We start from the raw sequence: 11697 nt of genomic DNA, 5'->3' as shown, positions 1-11697 counted from the left end.
GCAGGTAAAGAAACTACAAACAAAGAAAACTATAGGCCAATATTCCTGATAAACATAGATGATAAAATTCTCAACAAAATATCAGCAAACCAGATCCAACAATACATTAAAAAAGTCATACGTCATGATCAAGTGGGATTCATTCCAAGAAAGCAAGGCTGGTACGACGCTCACAAACCAATGTGATTGATCACATAAACAAAAGGAAGAATTAAAATCATAAGATTATATAAATACATGCAGAAAAAGAATTTGATAAAATAAAATAAATCCAGCATCCATTTATGATAAAAAAAAAAACTCTCAGCAAAGTAGGAATACATGGAACATATCTCAACATGATAAAGGTCATCTATGACAAACCAACAGTCAACATCATACACAATGGGCAAAAACTAAGTGCAATCCCTTTAAGATCAGAAACAAGGCAGGGTGCCCCCTTTCACCACTCTTATTCAATATAGTTCTAGAAGTCCTAGCCACAGCAATCAGACAGGAAGAAGAAATAAAAGGCATCCAAATTGGAAAAGAAAGAGTAAAATTATCATTATTTGCTGATGATATGATACTGTACATAGAAAACCCTAAAGTATCAAAAGACTACTAGACCTGATAAATGAATTGGGCAAGGTGGCAGGATATATCATAAAATTAATATTCAGAAATCACTGGCACTTTTATACACCAACAATAAACTGTCTGAAAGAGAAATTAAGAAAAAATACCCTTCACTATTACAACAAATATAAAGTACCAAGGAGTAAATTTAACCAAGAAGGTAAAAGACTTATACTCAGAAAATTATAAGATCTTAAAGAAAGAAGTCAAAAATGATACAAACAAGTGGAAGCATAGACCATGTTCATGGATAGGAAGAATAAACAACATTAAAATGTCTATATTACCCAAAGCAATCTATAAATTCAATGCAATTCCTATTAAAATACCAATGGCATACTTCAAAGATATAACAAATATTCCAAAAATTTATATGAAATAATAAAAACACAAATAGTCTCAGTAATTTTGAAAATGAAGAATAAAGTGGGTGGTACCACACTTCCTGATATCAAGTTATACTACAAAGCCATTGTAATCAAAACAGCCTGGTACTGGCATAAGAACAGGCATATAGATCAATGGAACAGAACAGAATCCAGAAATAAACCCACGCCTTTATGGACAACTGATATTTGACAAATGAGGTAAAAGCATACAATAAATTAAAGACAGTCTCTTTAATAAATGGTGCTGGGAAAATTGGACAGGTACATGCAAAAAAATGAAACTAGACCACCAACTTTCACCATTCACAAAAATAAACTCAAAATGGATAAAAGACTTAAATGTAAGTCACAAAACCATAAACATCTTAGAAGAAAACATAGGCAGTCAACACTCCGATAACTTGTAGCAATATTTTTGCCGATTTATCTCCACAGGCAAGTGAAATATAGGACAGGATGAACAAATGGAACTATATCAAACTAAAAAGCTTTTGCACAGCTAAAGACACCATTAACAAAATAAAAAGACAACCCATACAATGGGAGAACATATTTGCCAATATGTCCGATAAGGATTAATAACCAAAATTTATAAAGAACTTCTAAAGCTCAACAACAGGAAGGTAAACAATCCAATTTTAAAATGAGCACAAAACTGAATAGACACTTCTCAAAGAGGACATACAGATAGCCAATAGGCATATGAAAAAATGTTCAACATCACTAATCATCAAAGAAATGCAAATTAAAACCACAAGATACCACCTCACACCTGTCAGAATGGCGTTTATTAACAAATCAGCACACAGTAAGTACTGGTGAGGGTTTTCCTGCATTGCTTATAGGAATGCAGACTTCTGCAGCTAGTGTGAAAAACAGTATGGTGTTTCCTCAGAAAATTAAAAATGGTACTGCCTTTTGACCCAGCTATCCCACTTTTAAGAAAATATCCTAATACCAAATCACTGATTCAAAAAAAAGATATGCAGCATTGTTTACAATAGCCAAGATCTGGAAACAGCCCAAGTGTCCATCAGTGGACGAGTGGATTAAAAAGCCGTGCACATATACACAATGGAATACTACACAGCCATGAAAAAGAAGGAAATCTTACTTTTTGCCATTGTATGGATAGACCTGGAGATTATTATGCTAAGTGAAATAAGCCAGGCAGAGAAAGACAAATATCATATGATCTCACTTATATGTGAAATCTAATGAACAAAGTGAACTGAGGAACAAAACAGAGGCAGAGACGGGGTCACAGGGAGCAGAGTGACAGCTGTCAGAGGGAAGGGGATGAGGGGATGGCATCAGAGAAGGTGAAGGGATTAGTGAAATTATATATACATAACACATAGATACAGATAACAGGACAGCAAATCCCAGCGGCAAGGGGAGAGGGAGTTAGGGGGAGGGGGGCAAATGGGGTGTAAATAGGGATATGGGGGGGTGAGGATGTTATATTCAGTGGGACATTTGAATCCATGTTAACACAATAAACTAAAATTAATAAAAAATTAAAAATAGTGTGTCCCCTGATATTTCCAGCACCCACCTGGTACGGTACATAGTTATCAAAATATTATTGACCATCTTTCCTATGCTGTACTTCAATCCCCAGGAGACTTTTGTAACTACCAACCTGTACTTCTTACTCCCTTCACCTCTTTCAGCTTAACTTTCACCCCTTAACTCTATTTCCCCTCTGGTGGCCACCTGTTCGCTCTCTGTGTCTATGAGTCCGTGAAAACAATATTTTAATGAATTACTAGGAGTGGTTCAAGTAATTCAGACTTCCAATCTTATAAAAACCTGTAGCACAAGCACGGTGCGTTCTGATCCCCATCACTCCAGAGATATACCTGTAATAATGACCATCGCAAACGCCGCAAACCCTGTGTCATCCTCTCCCTCCACAATCTGTGCGCCCCCTCGAGGGTCTGTGAGAAACACGTAGAAGAATTCCTGCCCTTCGGGCTCATCATCATCCAAAATTGGAACTGATATTTTACGTTCTCTTTCTCCATCTACAAATGTAAGGGTAAGAGTTTGTTCTTCAAAGTCCTCGTCTTCCATGGCCCACGTCAGGTTGGAGAGCCCATCGAGGTCACGAAAGCGCAATGCCTTTAGATCCTCCTGAGCGGATCTTCCACCATAAGTCCTAACTGTCACACTGACACTGCCACTAGACCCACCAGCTCTTCGAATAAGAACTTCTGCAGTGTTCAGCGTTCCATTCCTCATCTCCTCTTCAACGTAAACAGTGGGTGGCCCAAGACTAAATGTTCCATAAACGAAAACATTTGCAGTGACAGTGGCCACATCAGGCTTCTCAGACGTAGCAGGTGAGCCAGGAAGGGTGACCAGTTTCTCCGGGGTCACAGCGGCCTCAGGAACAGCAGCAGCCATTTCAGTTGCCTGGGGAATGGCTGTTACCAGGGTCATATCAGGGTGTGAGGTAGAGGAGTCAGTTTCCAGGGGGAGGGGCACCGTGTCAACTGCTGCCATCTCAGTTGTCTTGGGGACAGAAACATCCATTCCTGCCAGGTCATCATTATCCAGTATTGTGACCACTGCCACACTGAAATCTAGATTCAGGCGTGGTCTCCAATTTGTTTTTGCAAACTTTTGCAATCCTTTAATTTCTACTGATGTTAGATTAATGTAAAAAAATTCTTCTACCTCAGGAAGCTGGTCATTAAAAATAATTATTTCAAAATTAACCTCAGCTTGGAATTTTTGAAAAAGCAGTTCCCCATTCTGAACAGGCTCAAAATCTTCCAATGGCTTTGCACTTCCTGCAGTTGTCTGATAGGAAACTTTAATAAGATTGCCATGAAACCCAAAGAGTCTTTGTACATATAATTTGATCATCTGCGTATCCTCTGACACTATGACATTTCTTGAACGAGGGGAAAATTGAAAGACTCCCATTGGTTCAATTTCAGCAACAGTGAAACCTGATCTGAAAAGAAACACATGGAAAGATTGAGAATAATAGGAATACCATTGCAGGGGTTCATTTTCACATATTTAAGATGTTGCTCATAAGGGTATCTTAAAAATGACATGCCCTTTCAAATTCCAAAAACCCCTATTTATTGATGAAAAATCAGAGCACAAGAAACAGAAGAGCAGGAGCTGCTACCACTCTGGAGGGGACCTACCACGTTTTAGGAGAGTGAAAAGCTCAGAAGTCTCTGCTCTGTGTCCCCAGTCACCCCACAGCAGCATTCTCAAGGGCCTGAAATGTCAGGCTCTCTGCGATGATCAGTACGTAGCAAAGGAAAAGTTCTTCCAATGTTCTGGTATCAGCCAGGTTTCTTATGTACCAAAGAGAAATAGTTTCCCCTACTAAATGCAAAAATCCTTGCTTCTTTCAAATGGATCGAAATGGGACTATTCTCTCAAACAAATGTTACTAAAATTGTATATGTGAATTGGAGGAAACATCCACAATTAGTGATTCATCCTTAGCTTTATTCTATGGAGTTTTATTGTGAGTTAACAGTATGTCAGAGGTAACACTGATAGCCCATCAACCTAATTCAGACAACAGACATATTTCTTTTGGCTAACATTTAATTTTTTTTCTGAGTCTACATTTGAACAGCTTTAGGAAGGACACCCTAGAGTTCATCGCTCTCTATTGTAAAGTACTGATAATTTAACACAGTACAATGGTTAAGAGCTCAGACAGTGGCCAGACAGGATTCATATCATGGTCCCAACAATTATTACCTGTGTGACACTAGGTATGCTACATAATCTATCTGTGACTCTCATTATCTATAAAATGGGATTAGTAATAATATCTATGTAATATGGCTGCTGTAGAGAATAAAAGTTTGAGTAAACACATACCATTCTTAAAGCAATGCCTGGCCTAGGGTAAGCACTATAAAACTATTAGCATTATTGCTGTTGTTAAAGGCATTTGAATTTGTTAACCTGAAATACATCCTGTAGCCAAACACTTCTGAAATGATGTAAGTATAACCTAAAGCTATATTTGATGCTGCCAACTGGTATCTCCCACACATAAATATGTACACAAACACACTTGAACAGATCCTAATTTTGTCCACACGTTTTCCCCATTTTCCAAATAAGTAAACTGAAGAACAGAAAGATCAAGTAACTTTTCCCAAGTCACACAGCAAGTAAGTGGCAGAGCCAGCACTAGATCCATGAATCTGGCTCTCAGGTCTGCCCTCTGCTGTTCTGACCAAGCCCATCCTAGACATGAGAAAGGAAATTGCTTTTGGCTTGATCATATTTATCTGCAATATTCTGATTTAAATTAAACTCGAAAGAGCCATTGGCATAAATCATATTGTTACCCTACTATGGTGACTTCTTCTTACTCTGAATCTCTTGGGGAACATAGGTATTTTCCAGTGACTTCTCAAAAGACAGCCCCTTTAAAAATACTTTGCCATTACATTTTTTATCAGAGATACTATCCCAGGCCAACAATCTTAAATTAGACGTCACAAGGAGCTCTCTCCAAGGTGAAGAACGGTGGAGACTCGGGCAAGTCAGCCTCCCCCGAGGCTCGCTGGCATGCAGGCCATGTGATTCTACACCAAAACTGGTTCTACGTCTGCTTCGGGAAAGAGATCCTGTGGGTTCTTTTTCTGTTTCAACTGATAGATTCCAGATTACCTCTCAGAGATGCCTTACCTAAGCTCGGCCCCACCGGGGGCACTGCTCTGCACTCCAGAGAGGTGGACGACAAAGGCCTGCGGCTGCCCAGGGCTGGGACGTGTCCACAGCAAAACACCTTTACTCTGTTCTCCGTGGGAAAAAGAAAGGCTCCCTGAAAGAAAGCAAGAAAAGAGAAGTAGGGTATCATTATCAAGTCCTTTAACTGGGATTCAGCTCTTAAAAATGTAGTGAAATATTTCCTTTTCCAAAATTTCAAGACAGTCTACAAAAAGTAAAACATTTTAAAAGCAGACAAAAAGAGAAATAAAGTTATAGCAAGTGCCCTACTAGACTACATAAACCTTGCCTTCAATCCTCGTCTCCGCTACCTGGGAGAAGTCAAACCTGCTAACACTGCATCTCACTGCCCTCACAAAGCTAATGATACAATTAAATAATAAGGTAGATTAAGTAACAGTTGCTCTACTGTCAAATATTCAGGTGAACACAAAGGTGTGTCTTATTATAGCATGGTCCAAATTAAGTTTTTAGAACTACTTTTAACTCCTGAAGTATAAACAGTCTGCTTAGTGACCATTATTTCCAGGTGGGGTAGAAATTTTTTTATTTGACTAATAAACTTTCTCTCCTCCTCACCAAGCAGACTTCACTTACAATTCTGATCATTTAAACACGGGAACACTATATTACAACCAAATGGTTCATTTTCAAGAGTAAGGATGACTCAGACCAAGAAAATTAGTGGCCAATTACACAGCGCCAAGATTTACAGAGCAGACAGTAGAAAACTACAACTCACCGAGATTCGGGGTCACGTTGCCCACAACAATGGGTTCAGGGGCTCCTAGCCCAGGGGCGTAGCCGGCCCCCCAGGCCACCATGAGAGAGCCATACGTGCCTCTCCTAGAAATCACAACCCGGCTTGTTCCAGCACTGAGGTCCGTGAGCAAAAAAGCAGTAGATTCAAATCCAACCTGAGGAAAAACACACTGAAAATATTTTATTTCTCGCTAAAGGTTTGTTTTCTGAAGCATGAGCTAAAAGTCAAATTCCTTTTTGTTTTTAAATACAATGCATTTTCCTGTTTTAAAATACATTCAATTAAAGAGTAATGATTAAGAAATGATATCTGAAATAAAAATATAATCAAAATTTTGATTTTAGCTTATAGCTTAATTTTTATTCAAAATATAATCCTTTAAATTAAAAATATCCAAAAACACAAATGTAATTCTGGTTAAATGAGAACAGAAGATTAAAAATAGCATTGTGGTATGATTTGTACATGTGTCTTTGTAGAACCCAATTTGTCTAGAACTAAAATATGACTTATTTCTAAGACATTAATAATATATTTTTTGTTTATAAAATGATCACCAAAAACCAGATTTTCCATTAAGGTTTATTTTCAGCTCTTTAATTCAGTATCTTCTTTCTTTTTGAAGATAAGATAGGTTCAAAGACTTTTTTTTTTTTAAGAATCATCTTTTTACCCATATAAGATATCTTTGTAAGGGCAACTGCTCCCATTTACAAATAATTTCTAAGTGAATTAAGTTCTGGTCAATGAGTAAGTATAAAACCAGATTCCTGGCTTCTTTTGGACAAATCAGTTTACTTCTTTTGATCCCAATATCTGTAAATCTGGGATACTATGTGATCAACAGTTCTAAGTTAAGACTCATTCTCTCATTTTAAATCGAAATGGAAAGTAGCAGAAAAGTGTGGCAGGGTGCCACAGGATAGCTTCTGGAGCTAGGGGGAAATAAAAAGAGAAAAACAAGAAAAATAAACAAGAAAATTAGTTTGACATCAAACTAAATTGCCAAAAGGCTTGGTATGTCTGAGATCATGCTTCCTACATGGCCAGAGGCTGTTTATGTGTCCTAGTCACAAAGTGTCGCACACACGGACCCACACACCCCATTCAAACACTGGTAAGGAGTACCAAGAATACACTGAGGATGGAAGCACCCATGACTAGCCCTGACCATGTAAGGAAATATCTGCTACATGAAATGAGGAATGCAGGTTGAAAAGAATATTTTTTATAACAACCTGTGAGCAAAAAGAAAACAAAACTTCAAAGCATTATTAAATTCTAAAGCCTCATTCCCTACAATCCAGAGGAGGTAAGGAAAGAAAACTAGTCCCCCCAGGCTGGTGGACTGCACTACAAAAGACAAGGCAAATTCACGCCCAGTGGAGAAGCCAGTTCACCAGGGTGTAACTGAAGAGCATCTCCCACGTGGCCAGAGACCCTGTTACACAAGCTGCTGGCCAGATCCGCCCACACTCCTGCCTCTTCACTGGCACAGACTTCACATCCACCGCTTGGTCCCGCCTCTCCCAGTCAAGTGGAAGGAGCTCCCAGCTTTAGGAGTAAGATGCCATGATACCTCATTATGGTGTTTGTACATGACTATAGCCAGAGACAACAGCCTTGTCTTACTCCTATGTTGACTGGATCGGGCTACACAGGAAGTAAAACCATCAAGTTGTTTCTTGTTCTCATAGAATTCATGAAGGGCAGAGGACATGATCTTTCCTACAATGAACTCAGGGAGAAGATTCAAATGCTTAGGTGGGATTCAGCCAGATTGTGCCAGTTCGCATCAGCACCAGTTCAGCACCAGTTCAGTAGGACCCATACCTAATTTTTGCTGAGTTAAGTGAACCAGGTGTTAAAACAGCACTTGTAATCAGGGTTCTCTCTAAGGTGGGTGCCTGGGCAGCCGCCCAGTGTGGAAATCACAAATGTACATTCCTTACTCTATTTTTTCTTTCTTTCTTTCTTTCTTTCTTTTTTTTTTTTGTGACAGAGACAGAAAGAGAGTCAGAGGGAGGAACAGATAGGAAGGGAGAGAGATGAGAAGCATAAATTCTTCGTTGTGGTACCTTAGTTGTTCATTGATTGCTTTTTCATATGTGCCTTGACCAAGGGGCTACAATACAGTGAGTGACCCCTTGCTCAAGTCAGCGACCATGGGGTCATGTCTATGATCCCATGCTCAAGCCAGTGACCCCACGCTCATGCTGGCGACCTTGGGGTTTTGAACCTGGATCCTCTGCGTCCCAGTCCAACGTTCTCTCTACTGTGCCACCGCCTAGTCAGGCTTCTTACTCTTTTTTAACATCCATTTGTGCAACAACATATTCTAAGCGCCCACAGTAATGTTCATTCCATCCATAGGTGAAAAAAATGGCAAGTGAGGATGCCAATCAAGAAGCAGTATGGAAATAACTTAAAAACAGTTTTATTATTTTTGTCAGCTATTTTTAAAATATATTTTCATTAATATTTTAAAACTTTCTTATAATCTAGTTTGTATACCTCTTTAATTGTTCTTAAGTATTAAATGCATGAAATAATAAACTACCTTTTGGTATATGTTTTTTTACACTTAAAACGGTCATTATGGCAGAGAACCGCTTGTTAAATTATTTGAAACCCTCCACTGGTGCAAGTGTGTCACAAGCACGCACCATTGTACCTACTTTCAGCACAAACCACAAGAAGAAGAGTCTCGAAACTTAAAGGCAAACATTAACTGTCTCACTCTAACTTTAATTATTTAGCATAAAATAATCTCAATAAAAATATTCAATGTCAAGAAAAAGACCTGGAAATTCTGACTCTAGGTGACTGTTATTTTAAAAATTCTATACCTTACATTAAAATTTTACAAGCTATAAACTTTCTAAAACGTCAGAAAGGAAATATATTATCCTATCAAATGTCAAAAATTCAAAAATCATTTTTATACAATATATCCATAATGTCTACTTTGATATGCATAGGATTACTTGGTTTTAATTTTATTTTTAAGTTCTTCAAATTTATTTTTCAATTACAGTTGACATACAAAATTATATTAGTTTCAGGTGTACACACAGTGATTAGACATTTACATGCCCTATGAAGTGATCACCTCGCTTAGTACCCATCTGATTCCATATGCGATATTACAATATTATTGACTCTATTCCCTATATTGTATTGTACTTTACCTCTCTGTGACTATTTTAACAACAGGCAATTTGGACTTCTTAATCCCTTTCTTCTTTTGACCCATCGCCCTGACAGATGTGAGGATTACTTAGATTTAAGGAAATAATGAATCTTAAGGAATTCTGTCTGAATCTTAGTAAAGCTAGTGGTTCCCAGATAGCACCACACCCAGAGATAACTACCTGAGAATTGGCAGCTTTCTCGGGGACAGGAAGGACAGCAGACTTTGCTTCCTGGAGAATTTCTGGCATGCTATAGAAACGTCCACCAACAAGCACCGCAGCCAGCAGTTGTAGGGTGAAATTAGAGCCCAGTGACAGGAAGACCTATAAACAAACAGTATCAATGACTTCTTTAGTAGTAAAAAACAATTTTCAGAGAAAAACACTGACATTTGGCATAAGTCATTTAGCACACTGCCTCAGGATACGTTTGTATCAGTCTCATCAATCTACACCCTCTCTTTCCCGCATGTTATAAAACAAATTGCTGTTATGGAGACTGTGGGGAAGAGTGGTAATAATAGTATAAAAAACACAAATCTGCAAATTCTCCACGTTTCCAAATGGCATCAAGAACAATGAGACACACAAGTAGTATTCATGATAGAATCATGTGTTACAGGAATGGAAAGAGCTCACAGGTGAATAGTGTCAGGTCCTAAAACCAACAGAACTCAATTTCTTCCTCTTCACTGAGTAGTAAAAAATACCTCTGATATTTACTCAAAATGGATACTGATTTAGGTGTACTTATTATTTGAGTATTTAACAAATAACTATTATATAATAAATATTGATTTTCAAAGTTTTAGAATCCAAAGAATAAGGAAAATCCTGGATTTTAAAATTCGTGTTTCTCCAAAGTTGGTTGTCTTTTTTTTTTTAAATATACATTTTCCCATAGAAATACTGTTGTTGATAATGGATAAGCTACCAAGATACCCTATAACCTGGAATATTACTAAAAAGTCTCTATATCTATATTCAACATAAAAATAACCATTTCTGTAGAATCTTCTTTTAAAGATAATGTACTTAAACAAACATCATACCCCCAAATATGTCAAATATGTACCACAGTAGTTTAAAATGCTGTGCAAAATGAGGGTAACAGATGTTTCATTCATTTAATCCATCTTCATTTTTGTCAGAATGACGTTCACTGAACATGAACATAGGTCAAGTGCTAAGAAAACAAATCAGTGTCCTGACTTCAAACGTGTTTCCCAGCTCTCCTCTAAGGATAACCCCTTGTAACCCATGCAGCTCACTGGCTGGCCAGCTGAGGGTTTTTTACCCCTATCTCCGAAAGAAGGAAGAGCCAGGCTCCTAATCATTTGAGCCTCCCCATCTGGCTCCTCTGTCCATAAGCCCAGCCAGCACACACAGACTTGTGTGGTGCAACAAATCTTCAAGGTACAGTAATTGAACATGAGAGTTGAACAGCAGTAACAGCAAACTTGAGAAAAAGCTGGTTTCCTTGCAGAAGAAAAGCAGGTGGATTAATCTGAACAGAAACTTGAGGGTTTTTAGGAACGGTTATGTTCTCCAGTATGAATCACCAATACTATTCTACATATTTCTCATCATTCTTGATCACATTTGAGCACAAACAGAAAAAATTTACAGCCCCATAACACCCTGTGCACATTGCAAACACTGCTCATCCATGTTTTCATAATTGCTGGGTAATGAGCCATCTGCACTAGACAAGGAGCGACATGCCAACAGAGACTGTGCCTTTGTCACCTTTGTATCTGCTCTGCTTATCACAGTGGCTGGCACAGAGTAAGCGCTCAATACGTGTTTGAATAAATGACTCAACCACAAATGTAAAATTCTTCTCGTGTTCTAGCTTGAATATTTTTAAACTTAGACTTGTGCCTTTAGTGTGCCAATGATTCTTATCATCAGTATGTACCTCATATAAGAAGTCTATTGTTAACCAGATGAGGCAAATTTATACTCCCAGGTCCTGATGCTAAACCAGCACCGAGAGACT

The 11697-nt window shown here is 38.2% G+C and overlaps 1 protein-coding gene across 1 annotated transcript in view; it reads right to left on the bottom strand.

Annotated features, from left to right (window-relative positions):
- The window catches only part of ADGRV1 (adhesion G protein-coupled receptor V1), a 697985-nt gene that overhangs the window by 415781 nt on the left and 270507 nt on the right, over positions 1-11697 (bottom strand). The window contains exons 71-74 of the mRNA XM_066381830.1: positions 9876-10019; positions 6481-6655; positions 5697-5832; positions 2873-3975 (exon numbers count right to left, since the gene is read on the bottom strand). Of these exons, the coding sequence (XP_066237927.1) occupies positions 2873-3975; positions 5697-5832; positions 6481-6655; positions 9876-10019 (1558 nt within the window). The remainder of the gene's footprint in view (positions 1-2872; positions 3976-5696; positions 5833-6480; positions 6656-9875; positions 10020-11697) is intronic.

This window comes from Saccopteryx leptura, chromosome 4 (assembly GCF_036850995.1).
Source record: "Saccopteryx leptura isolate mSacLep1 chromosome 4, mSacLep1_pri_phased_curated, whole genome shotgun sequence".
Taxonomy (NCBI): Eukaryota; Metazoa; Chordata; class Mammalia; order Chiroptera; family Emballonuridae; genus Saccopteryx; species Saccopteryx leptura.
The sequence above is the reverse complement of the archived record's forward strand: the minus strand, read 5'-3'. Positions and strand labels throughout refer to the sequence as shown.